At 35.8% G+C, this 25485-nt stretch overlaps 1 protein-coding gene across 1 annotated transcript; it reads left to right on the top strand.

Annotated features, from left to right (window-relative positions):
- Positions 1 to 1094: 1094 nt before the first annotated feature.
- LOC139899000 (rho GTPase-activating protein 4-like) lies at positions 1095 to 4966 on the top strand. The gene is made up of 5 exons (XM_071881812.1): positions 1095 to 1651; positions 2398 to 2518; positions 2684 to 2803; positions 3954 to 4184; positions 4286 to 4966. Exons 1-5 carry the CDS (start codon positions 1161 to 1163, stop codon positions 4778 to 4780), a joined length of 1458 nt encoding a protein of 485 aa, XP_071737913.1. The 5' UTR covers positions 1095 to 1160; the 3' UTR covers positions 4781 to 4966.
- The last annotated feature ends 20519 nt before the right edge of the window (positions 4967 to 25485 follow it).

Genomic DNA, 25485 nt, shown 5'->3' with positions numbered 1-25485 from the left:
ATTGTCATTCAGAAACAACTTCATTAAGAACCTTTGAATCGTTCATGTTATGAATCATTCAGGCATTCAGCGATAAAGTATTCAGTTTTGTAAAACGCATCCAATCATTCTAAACCCTACAGACTTTTTATGCAGAGTGTGTCTTGAAGATGTGCAAATACTCGGTTAAATCCCTTATCATACTTGGATTTCACAACCGCTAATCACCTATAAAAGGTGTTGCTTACTTCGGATACTTAGCCATAACATGGTTTGTGTCATTGGCCGATACTTAGCCATAACATGGTTTGTGTCATTGGCCTAACGGCCTTACTGTTTTATATGTCCCTGACGTGATGATAAACTTCGTTTGAAAAGCATTTCACTAATTCGACAGACTTATTGTAAGGACCTTTCTAAATTTGTGGCGTTCTAGACAAATCATATGGTGTGGATATGTTGTAGCAACCTGTTTGCAAATAGTTGCTCTTAAGTTAAGCTTTTGTAAACTAGTATTGTAATACATACATACAATACTAGTACTGTTTTACAATAACAAAATAAGTTGATTGGTGGATTAACTATCATTCTCCTCAACATTTTTTAAAATTACAAATTAAATAGTTACATTACAATAGTATCAATAATTTAGACACTTATTCATGAGAAATTTTACCTATTCTCAATAAAAACTTCACAAAAAGTCAAAAAGATACCAAAAATCTCTAAACATTTGGTCTAGCAAGAGACCGTTTCCTCTGCTTTTTGTTATATTATAACTGTTCAACAAAAGTAAACAATCTTATTGGTATATTTCCATCAAACCAACTTTTCCATAGTTCCAAAATACAAACACAAAAACAATATTGTTTATGTCCATGACAACTATATTATTCTCCGGATAATAAAGGGCCATAGTGGAATGAAAAAATATTTGTATTAAAAATAAATTATTTTATTTTAAATATTTAATCTTTTGTAACTCCATCAAAATCCTTGCTTAAATCCAACTCATTGTATTCCCTCTCACTACATTCTTCCCCAAATTCACCAAACCCCATTACTATTACTAAAAATAATAAAAAATTCCTAGATTACCCATCAACCCATTTCAATATTTGTACCTTCCCTTAAAACCCAAGTTATAATTTCTCAAAAAAATCATTTTTTTTTGTAAAATAATGACAGAAATACTTCAGGTATCTTCTGCTCAAAGCTCTTTGTTATCACTAGATGACAATGATGGGTTACTCCAACAAGCAACAAGTAATCATTTTTCTTCATCTTCACCTTCTTCTCTTATTAACCCATGTTCTAATTTGTATTCAGTAGCTGTATCAATATGTAATAATAATAATCATAATCATAATAATAATAATACAGAAGATAGAGAAAAAAGAAAAAGAAGGGAAGAAGAACAAGAAGAAAGAGAAGTTTCATTTTTGGATATTTTTGTTACTGTTTTTAGAAAATCCCTTGTTGGTTCTTGTAATAGTGCCCAATTTCAAGATTTTAATTGTGATAATAGTTTGAAAAAATCATCAAAAATGGAGATTGGTGTACCTACAAATGTTAGACATGTTGCTCATGTTACATTTGATAGATTTAATGGATTTCTTGGTTTACCTGTTGAATTTGAACCTGAGGTTCCAAGAAGACCTCCTAGTGCCAGGTTTGTGTTTCTTGATTTTGTATTTGTGCATTATTCACTTGTACTGTACCACCCTTTTACTTGTTTTCTTCTGCGTTTGAAAATGTGTGTTGTATGCTTGAGTTTGTGCCCTTTTTGGTGGAAGAAAGATGTACATTTTACTTTTAGGGTCAATTTGTTTTCAATTTTGACATAGGGTGTCAATGTGGGTTCTTTCAATTTTCAAAAAATTAGTGAACTTGATCATGTTTGATGATGCACATTACAATTAGGAAAGGAATCCAGGTTGAATATTTCATAAAATCTGAACCATCTTTGTATTTGGAAAGTATATTTTCATGTTACACATGCTGATCTGAGGCTGTGCATTGTGGTGTTGTACTGTACCACCCTGTAACTCATCATGAATGTGAACATGTGGTTTGCCTGCTGCTAACCCTGCAACTCATGAGGCCTTTGGCCCTTTTTTGGTAGAAGAATGTACATGGACTTTTTAGTTTTCTATAGCTTACCATTTTGAAATTAACTTCACTTTTGCTTCAATCATTAAATAAATAAAAAAACTAATTAGATGAACCTTGATGATGAACATTACAAGTTGAATAAAATCCATGATGGTTTTCAATAAAAATTTAATCAAATTTGTAATATATTTATGCCTGCTGACAAAGATTTATAGAGTTATTTAGTTGACACGAATAATGAATAAATAAATAACCAATGTATGTTAAGTCAAATAAATATGTTATTTCTGTTATTTCATGCAGTACAAGTGTTTTTGGAGTTTCAACCGAATCTATGCAGCTCTCATTCGACTCTAGAGGAAACAGCGTGCCCACAATTCTTCTAATGATGCAGAGACGCCTATATGCTCAAGGAGGTCTGCAGGTGCGTTTCAAGTGATATGTATTACCGAGTTGTACTGTACAACTCCCCAATGCATCGTTGTACAACTCGACAAAGCATTTTGTGATCTCAAAGATAACAACTTTCTAGATTTTAAAAGTTTCCTAGCATTTTAAATTAAATGTGTTGTATTCCCGTTAAATGCAGGCTGAAGGAATATTTAGAATCAATGGTGATAACGGTCAAGAAGAGCAAATAAGGGAGCAATTAAACAGAGGAGAGGTGCCTGAAAACATCGACGTGCATAGCTTAGCAGGACTTATTAAGGTACCTTTCGCCGTTGTCAACTTTTTACCCCTTGATTTAATAGTGGCAAAATGAGTGGGTCGGAAAACAGGTTAAACGAGTTACTATTGGTTCAGGTCAAAATGGGCCCAGAGACTGGGTTGCCCTGCAAACATATATGATGATGATTGTATAGTATATAGGAAAAATAGGAAAATATACACCCCTAAGTTTCAAATGCTATGTTTTTTCATGTGCTTCTTCTACTCAAAAGCTTATTTATTTTTATTTTTTTGGCAAAAAACAAAAGAAATTTTTAAATGAAGGAGCTTTTCATCAAAACGATGAAAAAGCCTTTGGTTACAAAGTTGGAACGTGACATAAGCTAGTCGTAAAACTAAAACAAATACGTAACAAATACTTGAAACAAGCCTTTAAAAACTAAGCATATTGGATTAAAATCCAAGGTTGAGACGACCACATATGGTATTCATGACTATAACAGAACATTGAAGAAGTAGCCCATTGGAATACTTTAATATCAAATGCTTATTTAACTACTCATTATTATTCATAGCCAATATATTTCTGTTTTTGTGGTTATTAATGTTGACAACTTGCATTCATTTAATTCGATAAGTACATTGTTGTTATGTTGATGTATGTATAGCTGTTCTTTGGATAAAACAAGAATGCCATGTGAGATAATTGTTTCCTGCCTTGCACCCCTTGCTTTAAGACCTTTTTTTTCTTTTTTATTTTTTTGGAAATTAGTGAAGTGAAATCAGTGCACGTAGTAAACCGGTAAAAAAATAATAATTTCCGTTCAAATGGTTTAGATCAGGTTGATCCACCAATACTGTTTTGTCTTTATTTCTTGATTTTATTTTTTTAAATATGGTTCAGTTTGTTAGAGTAAGTAGTTTAGTAAGTTGTGAACAGTTGAGTACACTTAACGCCTTCTAAGTTCTAACCTGTTCGGACTATTAGCTAACCTTTCACTTCTAGCCAGTTTGACCCGTTCGCAAGATATATACCAAATTGACCCATCATCACATCATCGATATGCAATCATCACCCCTATCTAATAAAGAGTATGATCCATTATAACATTAACGAAATATAAACGTCCCTTTTATGTATAATAAAGAGACTATGCTTGGCATTTTGATAATTGTTTGTTAACGTGTAGGCTTGGTTTAGGGAACTACCAAACGGTGTGCTAGACTCGATTGAGCCCGAGCAAGTAATGCAAGCTCAGTCAGAAGAAGAATGTGCTCGGCTCGTAAGCCTTCTCCCAGCAACAGAGGCTTCGTTGATGAATTGGGCTGTTAATTTAATGGCTGATGTTGCTCAACTTGAAAATCTTAACAAGATGAATGCCCGTAACATTGCTATGGTGTTCGCCCCAAATATGACTCAGGTATGTAATGCATCTATGTTTTTAGCATCAAGCGTTGTACTTTCAGTTTGGGTACAAGTATTTATGCGTAGCTTACAAGTTGACCTTTTATTTTATTGCAGATGGCAGATCCTTTGACTGCACTGATGTATGCGGTCCAAGTGATGAACTTTTTGAAGACATTGATTGTCAAGACTCTAAGGGAAAGAGAAGATGCTATAGTTGAAGCGGGACCCACATTGCGGTTTGATCATTTCGATGAAAACAATGGGCCCCACTGCTCTTTTCGAGGGACAGTCGATGAGACCAGTGAGATGGTGAACAAGGAGGAGGATCAAGATTTTTCTGTTGAAGATCCCACCTTGGAAAGCCATGAAAATACATCTCATAATGATTTGACTTCTAAAAGTCATAGTCAAACTAGTGTGCCAGAAGATGGTGGCACTACAATTGTTGAAGGTGGCACTACAGCCATCGAGGCTCCGAAGTTTAGAAATCCTCAGGCAAGTAACTTGAATCATAAGAAAGTACTGAGGAAACATATTGAGAAGAGCAAAGGAAGCACGATTGTGAGCCGTTTAAATTCAAGAACGGAGAGAATTGAAGCCTGGCGGTGAAGTGGTGGTGGTTGGTGGTGATGTGTTATCTATTTTGGCCGGAGGTCGGAAAATGTGAAAACTTTATGTAAGTTGGTTTGGATGTCTAAATTGTGGTAATTTGGTATATGCTATGCATACCAATGGTTTGTTTATGTTTTATATGCAAGGTTGTAAAAAACGCTATTCGGGGATTAATCGGTTGAAACAGCTGAAAAATTAATCGATAATTTTAGGATTAATTGGAGAATAGTTGAATGTTGATCAATGTTTCCTTTTAAAAATATATATATTAAAATAAATAATAACTATGAATACATTAAATATAAATCTTTCAAAAATGAATAATTGATTAAATCAAAACATTACATAAATATATATTGTACTGTGTTTGTGTTTTTTTTTCCTTCTTAAAAGCAAAGCAATATTTATTAATAAATAAATATATATGGAATAAATTGTAAATTAATCATTAAAGAAGAATTAGTATTGAAGTGAAATAAGGAGTAGAGCACAAACAAAATATACGGAGTATTTTTTATTTTTTATTTTTTTACCTTAGGGTCGACTGTCACTAATTTGATAACATATGCAAAAGATAAAATAGACTACTCTGTATTTTGTTTATCTGTGTCAACAGAAGCCGTAGGAAAAAAGACAAAATGTGAAAAGTAAAATAAAAATTGTGCGAGGACCGAAAATTTTGGAACTCATCAAGATGTTAATGTTGCGGCTGGAAGAAGGCCGTTAATGACAACAATCATCTCTATTCGGGAATCAAATTTGGTTCATTTGTGTCGAAAGGTTGTAAGACTGCAGGTGTGGATCAAGTTGTGCAACGTAAAGCTCGCGATATCGCTGATTCTGGATGTGTAACCGTGACTCCAATATGTGATGTTGATACTGTTGTATTTGATATTAGAAAGGAAACTAGTCCTGGTGTTTCAGGTGGGCATTGCACAGATAGGCCCAACATGGATATCAACCCATTATGTGATCAGGTTCATGTGTTCAATTCCGTAGGTACTTCTGGGCCATAATTTGGGCCTGGGCCGGTCCCAAAGCAAGTGGATATAGTTGAACAGTCTGCAATTTTTGAGGTTAATGATGATGATATCATGTTTGCGGAAATGTTGGCTCGTTTAAAGAAGAAAAAGAAGGAAGAGTCGAAGGCGTATCGAGAAGAAGCTACGAAGGAAGATAGGTTTTCTCCAATTTTGGTTGGGCGTAGTGAAAGGATGTATTGTGATTGCAATGATCATTCTTATGGTTATTGGAAGTCGTGGTTTGTTTCAAACAGAAAGGTGCCTATGGAACAATTTGAAGGCATGAATTTGTGATCTAGAAGAAATGTTGCATCTACCTCGTGCTTGGTTGTCTTTGATGGTGTTTTATGTTTCGAAGTTGGTGTTAACATGTTTGTTTTAGTTTGGTTTCGTTCAGGTTTTTGGTTGGCTTATATGGATCTAGGTTAGTTTGGTCATTTGTTTCGGTTGTTATTTGTTTGTTTGGTTTTAGAGGTTTCAGATTAACTTGGTTGATTTTGATTTTGTTTGGCGTTTTTCTGTTTCATTTTGGGCGTCGAGGATCGCTTTAGATAACCTTTTGGCTTGACAGGTTTTAACTTTGCTTTCTAGTTGCGAGGCTCGGCGCCCCCTTGTATCATTTCGTTGGTCTTTTTATCGGTTGATGAAAGCTCCTTATGTTATAAGTTTTTATTTTTTCGCCAAAAAAACTGGAAAAAAAAATAGAAAATTTGAGGTTACAATATTGCTTACTTACAAGAAATTTGACATTGTTTTGAGTTTGACATTCGAGAAAAAGATATAAACATATGGACATTTGACTTTTGAACACACTTAAATGTGTATGACTTCTGGGGACTTTTGAACACACTTAAATGTGTATTTGACTTCTGAAAAAGATATTCGAGAATAAAAAGGCCAAAGAAAAGTACACGAGGATGGCTTATTTTTTATTTTATTTTTGAACGGTTATTTTAACATCGAGTACTCTTATTTATCACACATATACACTAGGAGGTTATAACACTCACACCAAAGGCTTGGAACCAACCTAAGTGAAACCATCAATAAATTGTTCATACTTATGGACCGGTTTGTTCGGCTTTGGGCTTGTTCATTTGGGAAGTCTTCTCCACATACATCAAAAAATCACTTTTTATTTGCAAATTTCAAACATATAGGCAACACAACTATAAAAAACTCTAAAAAAAAGTATCAAAGTTTCAATTAAACAGCATGTACGTTGAACTTATTCTCATAGATCGACCTTAAAGTAATATCTATCTATCTTGACATGTAAATTAGTAATGAACATGGTTGACCATTAATCAACATTATGTCAATTTCTTTCTCTTTCTCTTCCCTGTATCCACATAGTTGTGGAGCTTAAACATAGTTATTGGCGAAGACCCCAGATCATTGTATTATCATAAACAAATAAAATTATAATTATTGGGACGTTTGACTTCTTTTAAACCGTTCACTAAATTTTTTTGGAAGTACTAAACTTAAAGAGAACAAAATATCCATTACGTATTCTCTAAATGTAAACATGAAGTAGTAACCAAAAATCAAACCCCTACATGAAGAATATCAATTAGTTAAATTCAAACTCTTACATCATTAAAATATAAATAATATCCAACAAATACTCCCTTTATTCAAGTATATTTACAAGATGTCACAACTCCAAAGTGAAAGTAGGTTCGTTATTGCGCTTGGAACATATTTCACATTCACAACAATTCTCACATGACCATCATGAAGCTTGCACCGTACACACCTAACACATTCTACTTTCATATCCCTTTGTTGTCGACGTTGATCTCTCTGAATTTCCCCTTCTCATTTTTTTTCTCAAACAAATATCGGTCACGCAAACCAGTTGAAGTTTCCGAAAAAAAATAAAAATAAAAAAATAACTCTTCATCTAGAGTTCTAATTACATTTGATTCACCATCATCACACTTCTTGTTCACTTCGAATCTCATAAACGTCTCTAATATTAAAAAAATTGAGGAATACGAAGTTGCATAAGACCCTTCTCTGCGCATGAGTAACATTCGACATCACTCATTTATCGATATTCTCTCACTTGAGACTTCAAACGTTCCACTGGACTATCATGATGTAAACTCCTTCCTCTGCCATGATCCATCGTTACTCGTAGGTTCTCCTACTTGAGAAACTGCCAACTCCAATCATTCTCTCATTGTCGCTAAATGCCTTATGCACGCCTTTAAGTGTCAAGGTTGTCGTACCTTTGAACATGATATGTACGAGCGATTTTTATGACCTCATTAATGATGACATCAATAATAAGGCGTGTTCTTAACAACGAAGAATTGACGTAGTGGTAGTGACTTGCCTTCCTATATGGGAAGTCAGAGGTTCGACTCCCATTGCTGCAAACTTTCCCTTGTTGTTATCCTCTCATTTCATGAGCCTCAAAGGTTGCGGAAGTCTTGCGTTCGGGGCTCACCCGAGGAGTATTTACCACACGTGATGCCCGTATGGAGTCGTCGTTGAGGTTTTCTCCTGATGAGTGGTGAGATTGTAATGATTCATACCAAGAAAATGATATGGTGGGTTGGTATTGACATCACGTTGACCCACATTAGTAACTCTTAACCGTCGTTCAGAAAAGTACTTGTTCTTCATCCTTCATATCATCCGCGTTTTGATAACCAACACGCAAATTGATTAAAAGAGTTATTATGATCATGCTTATTACATCATTCATCGAGTTTCGGCTAACATAGATCTATCTTCATATATAATCGATTTGTAAAAAATTTAATCACAAATCTTAAACTTGATTTCTAAGTTGTGCTTGATCATATCACAAAGTTGAATTTGATGTCCAAATTGAACTTGATCATTAAATATCACATAACTAGTCAAATTATAAGGAGTACTATTTTGAAATATGAACAATATCTAATAGTAATTGACTAGAAAAGGATTGGTAGGTATTTAATGTTTGGCCCTTGAAATTTTGATTATATATATATATATATATATATATATATATATATATATATATATATATATATATATATATATATATATATATTGTTCATCTTTAATAAAATACTAGTTTATAACTTGTAATTTTGCAAAATTAGTAATTAGTAATTAATAATTAATAATAAATATATAAATAAATAAATAAATAAAATGATAAAAGTAAAGAAAAAAAAAAGAATTTTTATTTGTATTATTTAAATATGACATTATTATTCAAATATATGGTTAAAATTTTACATTATAAACTTATCTAAAAATAAATACTGTATTACTGTAAATCTTTAGAAAAAAATAATAATAATAATTAATGAGAATTACACTAAAATTACACATGCCTTTTTGGAAGCGACAATTGAGGCGAACCTGGACCACATATACGAAGTGGAAATAAATGGCCAACTATTTTTACGTATAAATTCAATTTGTTCAATTGAATTCATCAAGGATATTTTAGTTGTATCTTCTTTTTTTTTTTTGAAAGGCTGAATTTTATTAGATCTTAAAGAACGCACAGTTCATCCCATGCCCTACCAATTTGTAGTATAGAGCAATGAGACAGTAAGTCACACATTACATAATCCAATTTTCCTACACAATACTATTTTATATACAATGATGCCAAGATAGCACCATAACAATGTCATCTATGTAAGAAGACTTTGGGGATTATGTAGCCACGTATGCCAGTCGATATCCTTCGCTTTACACCTTTTCGCGATCCACTCAAAAGTCTTAACTTGTATCTCGTTCAGAGCCGTCGGCGCATTCCAACTCTTATTTGTAAAAACCTTTTGGTTTCGATTTTTCCAAATGAGATAACTACACGACCAAATCACCGCTTGCCAAATAATTTTACCTACAAATGAACTAGCTTGGCCCGTATCGATAGCAAGATCCTCAATGTTAACATATGGAACCCCACCTCGACCCCACCACGAAAAAACTTTGCACCAAATATCGAAAGCATGTTTACACACAACAATGGAGTGATCAACCGTCTCGATATCCCCGTCACACAATGGGCATCTTACCGAATGCAAATCGATACCTCTTCTGTCAAGTTCCACCAACACCGGTAGCCGCTTTTTCCTTGCCCTCCACATAAAAACTTCAATTTTTTTTGGTACCAACTTATTACGTAAGGTCTCGGTTGGTGAAGTATGTATGGTGAGTATCCTCGAGTCGATCAAAGTTGTTAGTTCTTTTGTTGTAAATTGAGATCCGCCACCCGCTTTCCATTTCCAATTATCTCTTGCTTGCGGGTTAAATTTCACACTCATTATCATTTCTTCCAACCGTTGTAGCTCATCCATTGCCCGACCACTTGGTTCTCTTGCCCATGCCCATGTACCCACACTTTTTACTCCATCCCATGTAAGTCTTTCTTGAATTGAAACGTCCAAATTAGTCTCTAGTCTTGAAAGCCTCTTGAATTTGTTTTTGAGCTTATCATTACCAATCCACTCCTCGTTCCAAAATGAAGTAGTTGACCCATCACCTATTTCCTTCACAAAAAAGTTTCTAAAAGGAAGACCGGTTTCTTCAATGTTAACCCCCGTAAGAATAATACCCTTCCAAGTTGACTTAAACGAATCATTATGAAAAGAGTCATCACTAGAAAGCCCACCCGAGGTCCCATAAATACTAGAAATAACCTTGACCCACAAAGAGTTAGTTTCGGTCTTAAACCTCCACCACCATTTGCCGATCAAAGCCATATTTTTTGTTTTCAACCAACCCAAGTTTAGACCCCCCTCCCGATAAGGTAATATAGTATCCTCCCATTTAACCCAAGATATTTTAGATTTGTTACCCGACCCGCCCCCAAAAAAAGAACGCCTTACACATTCAAGGATTTTGATCACACATGGCGGAGCACGGAAGAGCGAGAAGTAGTACAACGGGAGACTATTCAACACCGATTTGACAAGAGTTAAGCGCCCACCAAATGAAACCGATCTAGCCCTCCAATCCGACAATCTCTTAGTAAACTTATCAATCACTGGTTTCCAACTCTCCTTTTTTTTCATGTTGCCACCGACCGGAAGCCCAAGATAAACAAACGGAGTAGTGCCAACTTTACAATTAAACATACGGGCCATAATCTCGACTTCAATCTTTTCGACACCAATTCCAATTAGACTACTTTTTTGAAAATTCACTTTGAGTCCCGACGTAAGCTCAAAACATTTGAGGAGTTTCATAAGGTTTCTAATATTACTTTCATTCCATACTCCGAAAAAGATGGTATCATCTGCGTATTGAAGGTGTGAGATAGGGATTTTATCTCGACCTATTTCTACCCCCGAGAAGAATTGGTTTCTAACGGCTAACTTTGTTAAGATATTCAATCCTTCCGCCGCTAATATAAAAAGAAACGGTGAAAGTGGGTCGCCTTGTCTCACCCCTTGCTCTAGATTAAATTCACCAGTCGGTGACCCATTAACAAGAATCGAGATAGAAGCCGACTTTAGGCATGCCAATATCCATTTTCTCCATTTGATCCCAAAGCCCATAATTTCCATTATCTCAATTAAAAAATCCCAACTTAGACAATCGAAAGCCTTTTCAAAATCCACTTTGAAGATCACGCTTTTTACTCTTTTATGCTTTAAAAACGAGAGGGTTTCGTTAGCAATAAGAGCCCCGTCTAAGATATTTCTTCCTTTAATAAAAGCACTTTGTTCAAACCCGACAAGGTTAGGAATAACCTTTTTAAGGCGATTCGACAGAAGTTTTGCAATCACCTTATAGAAGCTACCAATCAAACTAATCGGGCGATAATCATTTAAACCAACAGGATCCGATTTTTTCGGGACAAGTGTGATAAAAGAAGCGTTACATCCCTTGGAGATTTCACATTTTCCCCAAAACAAGTTAATAGCCTCAAATAGATCACCTTTAATAGTGTGCCAATATTTCTTGTAGAAACCCAAATTAAAACCATCCGGACCCGGTGCCTTCGAGCTTCCACAATCTTTCACTGCCTCCCAAATTTCATTTTCACTGAACACATTTTCCAGCTCATTCGCTTCATCACTGGATAGGTAGTTTGCAGAGGTAAAATAAGAATCACTACCGAGACTGTTGTGAGTTCTGTCTGGCCCAGCTTGCGGCCCATTTGACCCAAGCCTGTTTTCGCTGTTAACACTCCTGGCCCAATGACGTAGGTTGGGCCTACAATTGTTATTAACCCCGAATAATTTCCGAAAGTGCTCTAAAACCGTATCCTTAACTACCCTTGGATCTTCAACCCACAACCCGTCGATGTTCAACCCACGAATATTGCATTTGTTGTGTTTTCTTTTGATGGTCGAATGAAAATATTTTGAGTTCTCATCGCCTTCAAGATTCCATCGAATTCTCGCTTTTTGTTTCAACATTCCGGATTTCATCTTTTCTTTCTCAATCCATACTCTACGAGTTTCCAACCAACACGCTCGGTCCGTATCACTAATTGAACCCAATTCAGCCAAAACTTCCAGCCTAGTCGCTTTTTCTTTTAACTCATCTATTTCCTTGTCTAAATCCCCAAATTCCTTTTTACTCCATGCCTTCAATTCTTTTTTCACATTTTTCAGCTTATCTTTGAAATGACAATCTTTTTTTGAACTAGTCACTGGTACACACCACGCATCTTGGATCACTTTATGTACCCCATCCTTTTTTAACCATTCGTCAAAGCACTTAAAAGGTTTAGGTCCAAAATCTATTATTTTATCACGAAGCAACAACGGGCAATGATCCGATTCCCTACGCTCTAACGCCTTAACCGAAATATCCTTCCACAATTTTAAGTATTTGTCATTAACAAGGAAACGATCAAGCTTACTAAATTTGGTACCATCATCGCTAATCCTAGTGAATCTTTTACCATTAATTGGGATTTCAATCAAATTGTTCGTCGAGATGAATTCATTGAACCGTGTAGCCCGAGATTGATGAAACACACAGTTAAGTCTATCCCCTTGATTTCGCACCTCATTAAAGTCACCACATAACACCCACGATGAATCATAATTCCTAATAAGATTTTCTAACTTATTCCACATATCAATTTTCATGACATTTTTATGAGGGCCGTAAACATTAACGATAATTGATTCATGCCCCGAACCACACCATTTGCCACGGATTGCTAAAAAATACTCACAACTAGTCATACTATCCGGTGAAAAACTATTAGTGTCCCAAATCAAAAGAGTCCCCCCCCCCCCCCCGAGTTACCCACTGCATCCCTTTGAACAAACCCACAATTACTATTTCCCCACAAAGCATGTACCCAACCTTCCTTCAAATCGATACATTTAGTTTCTTGAAAAGCCGCTATATCCGGCCTTTCAACACGACAAATATCCTTTACCCACCCGAATTTACCCTTGACACCGAACCCGCGAATATTTAAAGAAAGAATCTTCATATCAAACAAGATGAAAACGAACTAAAGGACAAAAGGAACTTACAAGGGATTGGGGCAAGGCCACCTCAATCCAATTTGTTCTCCGAATTCTTTTAAATCCGCATTGTTAATGGATTGACTCCCCTCATTACTATCCGAGTTCCCTTTTTGCGCTTGATTTCGGTTTTTGATCCTCGTTTTCTTGCAACAATTCTTGCACCTATATCGATTATCGCACGAGAAATCAACTCCACTTCTAGCCATATTTTTCACCCTCATTAGTCTTGAAGAGGCTCTCCAATTCCCCATAGCATTCCAATAACACCCATTACACACCGATAATTCACCAGAGTTGCTACATCTACTATTTAATTTTTTTGAATTTCCATCACAGCTCACATCAATATTGTTGCACGAGTTGTATTTTACATCAGTCTTGTTTTTACAATTACTCCTAATATGCCCCATAAATGGAGGCCCATCCTTCCCTTTTAATGTATTGCAACCCAAGTTCTCTGGCCCAGATCCATCAGGCCCAATCATACCCTTGTTTGATACCTCTAACGGCCCATCAGTATTTGCACTTGAATCTAAATGTACCTGCTGCCCCATTTCGTTACATCTATGGGACCCATGCACCGAATTGCTTTTGTTAGGTGTTTGTTGACCTAAAGGATTCTCCTCCACTCTCTCATCTACATCCCCACCACCCACTTTTGTCTCTTTTCCTTTTTTAGGGAAACCATCGTCCAATTTTTCTAAAGTATCTTTAATTTTTTCCCCATTGAACCCTTGACCATTATCAAATGTCTCCATCACACAGTCGGGTCCACTCGATGATTGTGCAACCCCATTGCAACCAGATTCCCGGTCATCTTCGTCAACAAATTCCGGTTGTTTTGCCGGACCAATATCGTTGCCGGATTTTGATTTAGCCATCGATTCCAATTTTGTCTCAGACCCTTCTTCTTGCTCTAAATTAATTACCTTCTCAGGCTGCTCATCCCCGCCACCATGAGAGGCATTGCACTCAAATTCAGTTTCCGAAAATTCATCTGAATCGATGAAATCACTACTGTCATCGGAATAAAAGCTTTGGTTTTCACTTCCTTCTTCCATCTCACGCCTTTCAGGGAAACATGTATCTTCTTCCTTAATGTTGATAAAGAAGAAACGTGACTTGTGTTTAAGTTTCAACGATTCATTCACTATTTCCGGGTTGTCAAGTTTAACAAACACTCTACCATGATTTAGCTTCTGATTCCCGACCAATTCACAATTATCCAACTCGTATACGGTTCCGAACCATTCCGCAATCGATGTGAATGTTTTGTGATTCCAGCAATGCACCGGTACACCGGTGATCTTAAGCCACGCCATTCTCGCTTCCGGCCACTTTGCATCGTCCCACCAAATTGTTTTATGAATCCACTTCTTAAGTGGGTGATTTTGTTGATCAAGGACCAAAGTAGCAGCTTCCTTGGATTTAAATATGATCAAAGCACTCAGACCTCCAAGTAGTTTTACTTGAATGTCGTTAAAACCTTCTTCCTTGGTAATAATATCAAAGTTTTTAAGAATATCCAAGCTTAGAGCTTCACACACGATTGCGTTTTTTAGGACCTCTTCATTACCGTTTTTGTCCTCCAACTCCACGATCTTAGCCTGATTTGAAGTTGTACCTTGGGCGTTGTCTGAATCCAATCCTTTTTTGTTGTTTAACATGTGCCTTAGATCCTCTTTAAGGGATCCAACCACCTCACTAAACATACGATCATCTCGAAAACCAAATGGTTTTGGTGCACCAGTTGTTCCCTTAACAGATGTTCTGACCGACGGTTTTGCATACCTGTCAGTAGCTGGGAAGATTTTAATCTGCACATCATTGAACTTAATACCTTCAAGAGTTTTGAGTAAAATGTTCCCATCGTTAACATTAGCAAAACGAACAAAAGCAAATCTTCCTCCATCCCTTAGGCGTTTGGTGGGGATGAACACATCCCGGACAGAACCATACGGTTTGAAAGATTTCCACAGCTCAACCACTTTCCAATCAATTGGGAAGTTGAAGAACATGAACGAAGTCAAATGATTTCTGCTTGAACTCTTGCCGTGATGCCCGTGGTCGCCGTTGTACTTCTCCTTGGCTCCCGCTGTGCCTGCCGCCCTCTCCTCTCTCTTTCTCTCTCTAGTTTCTCTCTCACCCATTTGCTCTTTTTAGTTGTATCTTCTTTGTTCGTTTGTTTGTAGGTTCCCGGTGCTTGAATGGTCTCTAATCTTTTCGATGTATGTTGTTGATTGATTATCCTTTGTAGGTAGGTTGTAGACGTCTTTCGTTTGTGGTTTTTGGTTGTGTGTGTCGTTTGTTTTGTTGTGAGCTCTAGTTTAGTTTTTTTTTTTTTTTAGCTCGGTAGTTGTTCGCAATGGCGAATCTACTTGGCAGTTCATGGAGTCACGAGACATCACTAGTTTGAAAATTTTTAGTAGAAAATATCCTTTAAATTGTATAGGACACCACTAAATTTAACTGTGGACCCATATATTTTTCAAATTTATATTTTTCTTTTAAATTTTATAGGACACTACTAAATTTAACTACACAGACTTCATATATTTTTCGAATTTGTGGTTTTTTAAAGGTAAACTACCACTAAATAACATTCAAATATAATTTGCACTGAATTTTTTTTAAGACACCATAAAATTATGATCCTGAAATCGTAAGGGGTTGTTCGTCACAATTTGTATGTATTACGGGGCTTCATTTATTTAATGAATACCCAATTTGATTATAAAGTTTTGTTATTTTTAGAAAAGTCAATTCAATTTGAGTAAAAAACAGAAAAAGTTCAATTCTATTCAATTTGAATATGCAAAGGTAAATTTACGTGGGAAAATTACTTTATTAATCCTTAATTAATGAAATAATAACTCCTATATGTAGATAGGATGGGTTTAGTTGATGTGTCGAAACCGTGGGCATCAGTCAGATATTGGCTCAATTGGATTCCACTTCTAGAAACAAAACAAAGAAAGTGGCTCACGTAACTTAGCTGAGCCGGGAGCCTTCGATAGTTGACCCTGCCCACCATGTTTTTGACTGCTTTGACTACTCACGAAAAGTAACATAAATCATTAAATAATGGATGCTTGTATTATCATCATAATTTTTGCTAGATCTAGTATAATATCAAACGAACTCGAGCTCGAAATTTTATACCTCGAATTTGAACAAGCTCGTAAATTTAAGCAAGTTTTTCATTTATGTTAGAATACCATAGAAAGAATAATACCTTTTATGGTATTTAACTTTTTGGATATGAAGAAAGTGTCTTCATCATTTCCCAAGATAGAAGATCACATGTGAACTTAAGGAATTACATTTAACGGATACAAAAGCATCACCAAAACAACGTATTTCCTTTTATGATAAAGTGATTCCAAAAATTAATATGAAGCCTGACTTTATTTAGAATTAGTTGTTGAGCACATTAAGTATATAAAGTTATAGATCCATTGTAATAAGCACCAATTCAAGTTTATGAAAACTTGATCAATACTCATTTCAATATAACAAGAATACAATTTAACATGGTATCAGTGTTAACAGTATAGATCCTTGATCATTATACAGGTTTATAATCCCAATCATTTACCTAGGAGATTACCGTCATGTCCGAGGACGATAGTCATCCCTAAATTGAGTCATCGGGCAGTAAAACTGATTTTCAAATGCAAAATGAAATTTTTTTCAAAAATGGTATGAGTTTTCAACCTAGATCGACCCCAATTGTGAAATGTCCCGTTCTTATTGATTAAAAACGTTCCATATTAATTGATTTCGTTGCGAGGTTTTGACCTCTATATGAGACGTTTTTCAAAGACTGCATTCATTTTAAAACAAACCATAACCTTTATTTCATCAATAAAGGTTTAAAAAGCTTTACGTAGATTATCAAATAATGATAATCTAAAATATCCTGTTTACACACGACCATTACATAATGGTTTACAATACAAATATGTTACATCGAAATCAGTTTCTTGAATGCAGTTTTTATACAATATCATACAAGCATGGACTCCAAATCTCGTCCTTATTTAAGTATGCGACAGCGAAAGCTCTTAATAATCACCTGAGAATAAACATGCTTAAAACGTCAACAAAAATGTTGGTGAGTTATAGGTTTAACCTATATATATCAAATCATAATAATAGACCACAAGATTTCATATTTCAATACACATCCCATACATAGAGATAAAAATCATTCATATGGTGAACACCTGGTAACCGACAATAACAAGATGCATATATAAGAATATCCCCATCATTCCGGGACACCCTTCGGATATGATATAAATTTCGAAGTACTAAAGCATCCGGTACTTTGGATGGGGTTTGTTAGGCCCAATAGATCTATCTTTAGGATTCGCGTCAATTAGGGTGTCTGTTCCCTAATTCTTAGATTACCAGACTTAATAAAAAGGGGCATATTCGATTTCGATAATTCAACCATAGAATGTAGTTTCACGTACTTGTGTCTATTTTGTAAATCATTTATAAAACCTGCATGTATTCTCATCCCAAAAATATTAGATTTTAAAAGTGGGACTATAACTCACTTTCACAGATTTTTACTTCGTCGGGAAGTAAGACTTGGCCACTGTTGATTCACGAACCTATAACAATATATACATATATATTAAAGTATGTTCAAAATATATTTACAACACTTTTAATATATTTTGATGTTTTAAGTTTATTAAGTCAGCTGTCCTCGTTAGTAACCTATAACTAGTTGTCCACAGTTAGATGTACAGAAATAAATCGATAAATATTATCTTGAATCAATCCATGACCCAGTGTATACGTATCTCAGTATTGATCACAACTCAAACTATATATATTTTGGAATCAACCTCAACCCTGTATAGCTAACTCCAACATTCACATATAGAGTGTCTATGGTTGTTCCGAAATATATATAGATGTGTCGACATGATAGGTCGAAACATTGTATACGTGTCTATGGTATCTCAAGATTACATAATATACAATACAAGTTGATTAAGTTATGGTTGGAATAGATTTGTTACCAATTTTCACGTAGCTAAAATGAGAAAAATTATCCAATCTTGTTTTACCCATAACTTCTTCATTTTAAATCCGTTTTGAGTGAATCAAATTGCTATGGTTTCATATTGAACTCTATTTTATGAATCTAAACAGAAAAAGTATAGGTTTATAGTCGGAAAAATAAGTTACAAGTCGTTTTTGTAAAGGTAGTCATTTCAGTCGAAAGAACGACGTCTAGATGACCATTTTAGAAAACATACTTCCACTTTGAGTTTAACCATAATTTTTGGATATAGTTTCATGTTCATAATAAAAATCATTTTCTCAGAATAACAACTTTTAAATCAAAGTTTATCATAGTTTTTAATTAACTAACCCAAAACAGCCCGCGGTGTTACTACGACGGCGTAAATCCGGTTTTACGGTGTTTTTCGTGTTTCCAGGTTTTAAATCATTAAGTTAGCATATCATATAGATATAGAACATGTGTTTAGTTGATTTTAAAAGTCAAGTTAGAAGGATTAACTTTTGTTTGCGAACAAGTTTAGAATTAACTAAACTATGTTCTAGTGATTACGAGTTTAAACCTTCGAATAAGATAGCTTTATATGTATGAATCGAATGATGTTATGAACATCATTACTACCTTAATTTCCTTGGATAAACCTACTGGAAAAGAGAAAAATGGATCTAGCTTCAATGGATCCTTGGATGGCTCGAAGTTCTTGAAGCAGAATCATGACACGAAAACAAGTTCAAGTAAGATCATCACTTGAAATAAGATTGTTATAGTTATAGAAATTGAACCAAAGTTTGAATATGATTATTACCTTGTATTATAATGATAACCTACTGTAAGAAACAAAGATTTCTTGAGGTTGGATGATCACCTTACAAGATTGGAAGTGAGCTAGCAAACTTGAAAGTATTCTTGATTTTATGAAACTAGAACTTTTGGAATTTATGAAGAACACTTAGAACTTGAAGATAGAACTTGAGAGAGATCAATTAGATGAAGAAAATTGAAGAATGAAAGTGTTTGTAGGTGTTTTTGGTCGTTGGTGTATGGATTAGATATAAAGGATATGTAATTTTGTTTTCATGTAAATAAGTCATGAATGATTACTCATATTTTTGTAATTTTATGAGATATTTCATGCTAGTTGCCAAATGATGGTTCCCACATGTGTTAGGTGACTCACATGGGCTGCTAAGAGCTGATCATTGGAGTGTATATACCAATAGTACATACATCTAAAAGCTGTGTATTGTACGAGTACGAATACGGGTGCATACGAGTAGAATTGTTGATGAAACTGAACGAGGATGTAATTGTAAGCATTTTTGTTAAGTAGAAGTATTTTGATAAGTGTATTGAAGTCTTTCAAAAGTGTATAAATACATATTAAAACACTACATGTATATACATTTTAACTGAGTCGTTAAGTCATCGTTAGTCGTTACATGTAAGTGTTGTTTTGAAACCTTTAGGTTAACGATCTTGTTAAATGTTGTTAACCCAATGTTTATAATATCAAATGAGATTTTAAATTATTATATTATCATGATATTATCATGTATGAATATCTCTTAATATGATATATATACATTAAATGTCTTTACAACGATAATCGTTACATATATGTCTCGTTTAAAAATCATTAAGTTAGTAGTCTTGTTTTTACATATGTAGTTCATTGTTAATATACTTTATGATATGTTTTCTTATCATAGTATCATGTTAACTATATATATATATATATCCATATATATGTCATCATATATTTTTTACAAGTTTTAACGTTCGTGAATCACCGATCAACTTGGGTGGTCAATTGTCTATATGAAACATATTTCAATTAATCAAGTCTTAACAAGTTTGATTGCTTAACATGTTGGAAACATTTAATCATGTAAATATCAATCTCAATTAATATATATAAACATGGAAAAGTTCGGGTCACTACAGTACCTACTCGTTAAATAAATTTCGTCCCAAAATTTTAAGCTGTTGAAGGTGTTGACGAATCTTCTGGAAATAGATGCGGGTATTTCTTCTTCATCTGATCTTCACGCTCCCAGGTGAACTCGGGTCCTCTACGAGCATTCCATCGAACCTTAACAATTGGTATCTTGTTTTGCTTAAGTCTTTTAACCTCACGATCCATTATTTCGACGGGTTCTTCGATGAATTGAAGTTTTTCGTTGATTTGGATTTCATCTAACGGAATAGTGAGATCTTCTTTAGCAAAACATTTCTTTAAATTCGAGACGTGGAAAGTGTTATGTACAGCCGCGAGTTGTTGAGGTAACTCTAGTCGGTAAGCTACTGGTCCGACACGATCAATAATCTTGAATGGTCCAATATACCTTGGATTTAATTTCCCTCGTTTACCAAATCGAACAACGCCTTTCCAAGGTGCAACTTTAAGCATGACCATCTCTCCAATTTCAAATTCTATATCTTTTCTTTTAATGTCAGCGTAGCTCTTTTGTCGACTTTGGGCAGTTTTCAACCGTTGTTGAATTTGGATGATCTTCTCGGTAGTTTCTTGTATAATCTCCGGACCCGTAATCTGTCTATCCCCCACCTCACTCCAACAAATCGGAGACCTACACTTTCTACCATAAAGTGCTTCAAACGGCGCCATCTCAATGCTTGAATGGTAGCTGTTGTTGTAGGAAAATTCTGCTAACGGTAGATGTCGATCCCAACTATTTCCGAAATCAATAACACATGCTCGTAGCATGTCTTCAAGCGTTTGTATCGTCCTTTCGCTCTGCCCATCAGTTTGTGGATGATAGGCAGTACTCATGTCTAGACGAGTTCCTAATGCTTGCTGTAATGTCTGCCAGAATCTTGAAATAAATCTGCCATCCCTATCAGAGATAATAGAGATTGGTATTCCATGTCTGGAGACGACTTCCTTCAAATACAGTCGTGCTAACTTCTCCATCTTGTCATCTTCTCTTATTGGTAGGAAGTGTGCTGATTTGGTGAGACGATCAACTATTACCCAAATAGTATCAAAACCACTTGCAGTCCTTGGCAATTTAGTGATGAAATCCATGGTAATGTTTTCCCATTTCCATTCCGGGATTTCGGGTTGTTTAAGTAGACCTGATGGTTTCTGATGCTCAGCTTTGACCTTAGAACACGTCAAACATTCTCCTACGTATTTAGCAACATCGGCTTTCATACCCGGCCACCAAAAATGTTTCTTGAGATCCTTGTACATCTTCCCCGTTCCAGGATGTATTGAGTATCTGGTTTTATGAGCTTCTCTAAGTACCATTTCTCTCATATCTCCAAATTTTGGTACCCAAATCCTTTCAGCCCTATACCGGGTTCCGTCTTCCCGAATATTAAGATGCTTCTCCGATCCTTTGGGTATTTCATCCTTTAAATTTCCCTCTTTTAAAACTCCTTGTTGCGCCTCCTTTATTTGAGTAGTAATGTTATTATGAATCATTATATTCATAGATTTTACTCGAATGGGTTCTCTGTCCTTCCTGCTCAAGGAATCGGCTACCACATTTGCCTTCCCCGGGTGGTAACGAATCTCAAAGTCGTAATCATTCAATAATTCAATCCACCTACGCTGCCTCATATTCAGTTGTTTCTGATTAAATATGTGTTGAAGACTTTTGTGGTCGGTATATATAATACTTTTGACCCCATATAAGTAGTGCCTCCAAGTCTTTAATGCAAAAACAACCGCGCCTAATTCCAAATCATGCGTCGTATAATTTTGTTCGTGAATCTTCAATTGTCTAGACGCATAAGCAATCACCTTCGTTCGTTGCATTAATACACAACCGAGACCTTGCTTTGATGCATCACAATAAATCACAAAATCATCATTCCCTTCAGGCAATGACAATATAGGTGCCGTAGTTAGCTTTTTCTTCAATAACTGAAACGCTTTCTCTTGTTCATCATTCCATTCAAATTTCTTCCCTTTATGCGTTAATGCAGTCAAGGGTTTTGCTATTCTGGAAAAGTCTTGGATGAACCTTCTGTAGTAACCAGCTAGTCCTAAAAACTGGCGTATGTGTTTCGGAGTTTTCGGGGTTTCCCACTTTTCAACAGTTTCTATCTTTGCCGGATCCACCTTAATACCTTCTTTGTTCACTATGTGACCGAGGAATTGAACTTCTTCCAACCAAAATGCACACTTTGAAAACTTAGCGTACAATTCTTCCTTCCTCAATACTTCTAACACCTTTCTCAAATGTTCACCGTGTTCTTGGTCATTCTTTGAGTAAATAAGTATGTCATCAATGAAAACAATGACAAACTTGTCAAGGTATGGTCCACACACTCGGTTCATAAGGTCCATGAACACAGCTGGTGCATTAGTTAAACCAAACGGCATGACCATAAACTCGTAATGACCGTAACGTGTTCTGAAAGCAGTCTTTGGAATATCATCTTCTTTCACCCGCATTTGATGATACCCGGAACGTAAGTCAATCTTTGAATAAACAGACGAGCCTTGTAGTTGATCAAATAAGTCGTCGATTCTCGGTAGTGGGTAGCGGTTCTTGATGGTAAGTTTGTTCAACTCTCGGTAGTCGATACACAACCTGAATGTACCATCTTTCTTCTTGACAAACAAAACAGGAGCTCCCCACGGTGATGTGCTTGGTCGAATGAAACCACGCTCTAAAAGTTCTTGTAATTGGCTTTTCAGTTCTTTCATCTCGCTGGGTGCGAGTCTGTAAGGAGCACGAGCTATTGGTGCAGCTCCTGGTACAAGATCTATTTGAAATTCAACGGATCGATGTGGGGGTAATCCCGGTAATTCTTTCGGAAATACATCGGGAAATTCTTTTGCAATGGGAACATCATTGATGCTCTTTTCTTCAGTTTGTACTTTCTCGACGTGTGCTAGAACAGCATAGCAACCTTTTCTTATTAGTTTTTGTGCCTTCAAATTACTAATAAGATGTAGCTTCGTGTTGCCCTTTTCTCCGTACACCATTAAGGGTTTTCCTTTTTCTCGTATAATGCGAATTGCATTTTTGTAACAAACGATCTCCGCTTTCACTTCTTTCAACCAGTCCATACCGATTATCACATCAAAACTCCCTAACTCTACTGGTATCAAATCAATCTTAAATGTTTCGCTAACCAGTTTAATTTCTCGATTCCGACATATATTATCTGCTGAAATTAATTTACCATTTGCTAATTCGAGTAAAAATTTACTATCCAAAGGCGTCAATGGACAACTTAATTTAGCACAAAAATCTCTACTCATATAGCTTCTATCCGCACCCGAATCAAATAAAACGTAAGCAGATTTATTGTCAATAAGAAACGTACCCGTAACAAGCTCCGGGTCTTCCTGTGCCTCTACCGCATTAATATTGAAAACTCTTCCACGGCCTTGTCCATTCGTGTTCTCCTGGTTCGGGCAATTTCTAATAATGTGGCCTGGTTTTCCACATTTATAACAAACTACATTGGCATAACTTGCTCTGACACTACTTGCTCCGCCATTACTCGTTCCGACACCATTTGTTCCTTTCGTTCTATTAACCCCTGGTCCGTAGACCTCACACTTCGCCGCGCTATGACCATTTCTTTTACACTTGTTGCAAAATTTGGTGCAGAACCCCGAGTGATTCTTTTCACACCTTTGGCATAGCTGCTTCTGATTGTTGTTGTTGTTGCGGTTATTATTGTTGTTGGGATGATTGTTGTAGTTGCTGTTGTTGTTGTTGTTGTTGTTGTTGTTGGGCCGTTTGTTGTAGTTGCGATTGATGTTGCGATTGTTGGGATAATTGTTGCGATTATTGTTGTAATTGCTGTTGTTGTTGTATTGGTGATTCTTATCACCGTTTTCCTCCCACTTTCTTTTGACTTGCTTCACATTGGCCTCTTCAGCAGTCTGTTCTTTAATTCTTTCTTCAATCTGGTTCACTAGTTTGTGAGCCATTCTACATGCCTGTTGTATGGAGGCGGGCTCGTGTGAACTTATATCTTCTTGGATTCTTTCCGGTAATCCTTTCACAAACGCGTCGATCTTCTCTTCCTCATCTTCGAATGCTCCCGGACACAATAGGCACAATTCTGTGAATCGTCTTTCGTACATGGTAATATCAAATCCTTGGGTTCGTAACCCTCTAAGTTCTGTCTTGAGCTTATTGACCTCGGTTCTGGGACGGTACTTCTCGTTCATCAAGTGCTTGAATGCTGACCACGGTAGTGCGTACGCATCATCTTGTCCCACTTGCTCTAGATAGGTATTCCACCATGTTAACGCAGAACCTGTGAAGGTATGCGTAGTGTACTTCACTTTGTCCTCTTCAGTACACTTACTTATGGCAAACACCGATTCAACCTTCTCGGTCCACCGTTTCAATCCGATCGGTCCTTCGGTTCCATCAAATTCCAAAGGTTTGCAGGCAGTGAATTCTTTGTAGGTGCATCCTACACGATTTCCTGTACTGCTAGATCCAAGGTTATTGTTGGTATGTAGCGCAGCCTGTACTGCGGCTATGTTTGAAGCTAGAAAAGTACGGAATTCCTCTTCATTCATATTCACGGTGTGTCGAGTAGTCGGTGCCATTTCCTTCAAAATAGTTAAATGGAACTAGTTAATCATACAGAATATTAAGAGTAGTTAATAGTATTTCGTAGCATAATATGAACTCATTTATAAAAGCTTTTTCTTCATATTAGCGTTTTATAAGTTTAAATTCGGGTAGTACCTACCCGTTAAGTTCATACTTAGTAGCTAATATACAATTCAACTACTACAATTCTATATGAAAAACTGATTATAATAATATTTCGCGTTCAAACTTTTATACAATATTTTACAAACTTACAATACCGCTTATTTTACATAAAGCATGAAATATAGCACACAATAACTTTGATACAAGATAGTTGTGAAGACAATTCTAGCTAGTACACAAGTCGTTCAGCAAAGGCAATAAAGACACGTAATTCATACGTCCAGAAACAAGTCATGCATTCTGGTTTTACTAGGACTACTTCCCATCCTTGGTCTTGTGCAACATAACCGTTATGGCCGTTGATAAGACAGCGTGTTGTAACGTCATCAAAGGGACGAGGGTTACGTAATGTCCAACAGTCCCGTAATAATCTAAAAACCTCATTTCTTACCCCAATTACCGACTCCGTCACTTGTGGAAATGTTTTGTTTAATAGTTG

The sequence above is a fragment of the Rutidosis leptorrhynchoides genome, chromosome 3 (assembly GCF_046630445.1).
Source record: "Rutidosis leptorrhynchoides isolate AG116_Rl617_1_P2 chromosome 3, CSIRO_AGI_Rlap_v1, whole genome shotgun sequence".
Lineage (NCBI taxonomy): Eukaryota > Viridiplantae > Streptophyta > Magnoliopsida > Asterales > Asteraceae > Rutidosis > Rutidosis leptorrhynchoides.
The sequence above is the reverse complement of the archived record's forward strand: the minus strand, read 5'-3'. Positions and strand labels throughout refer to the sequence as shown.

What these genes read in the sequence shown, in the direction of transcription:
- LOC139899000 (XM_071881812.1), top strand. Translation starts at nt 1,161, where the DNA reads ATGACAGAAATACTTCAGGTATCTTCTGCTCAAAGCTCTTTGTTATCA. An exon ending in AGAAGACCTCCTAGTGCCAG is followed by an intron (nt 1,652 to 2,397) that starts GTTTGTGTTTCT and finishes TATTTCATGCAG; the next exon opens with TACAAGTGTTTTTGGAGTTT. An exon ending in TCGCCCCAAATATGACTCAG is followed by an intron (nt 4,185 to 4,285) that starts GTATGTAATGCA and finishes ATTTTATTGCAG; the next exon opens with ATGGCAGATCCTTTGACTGC.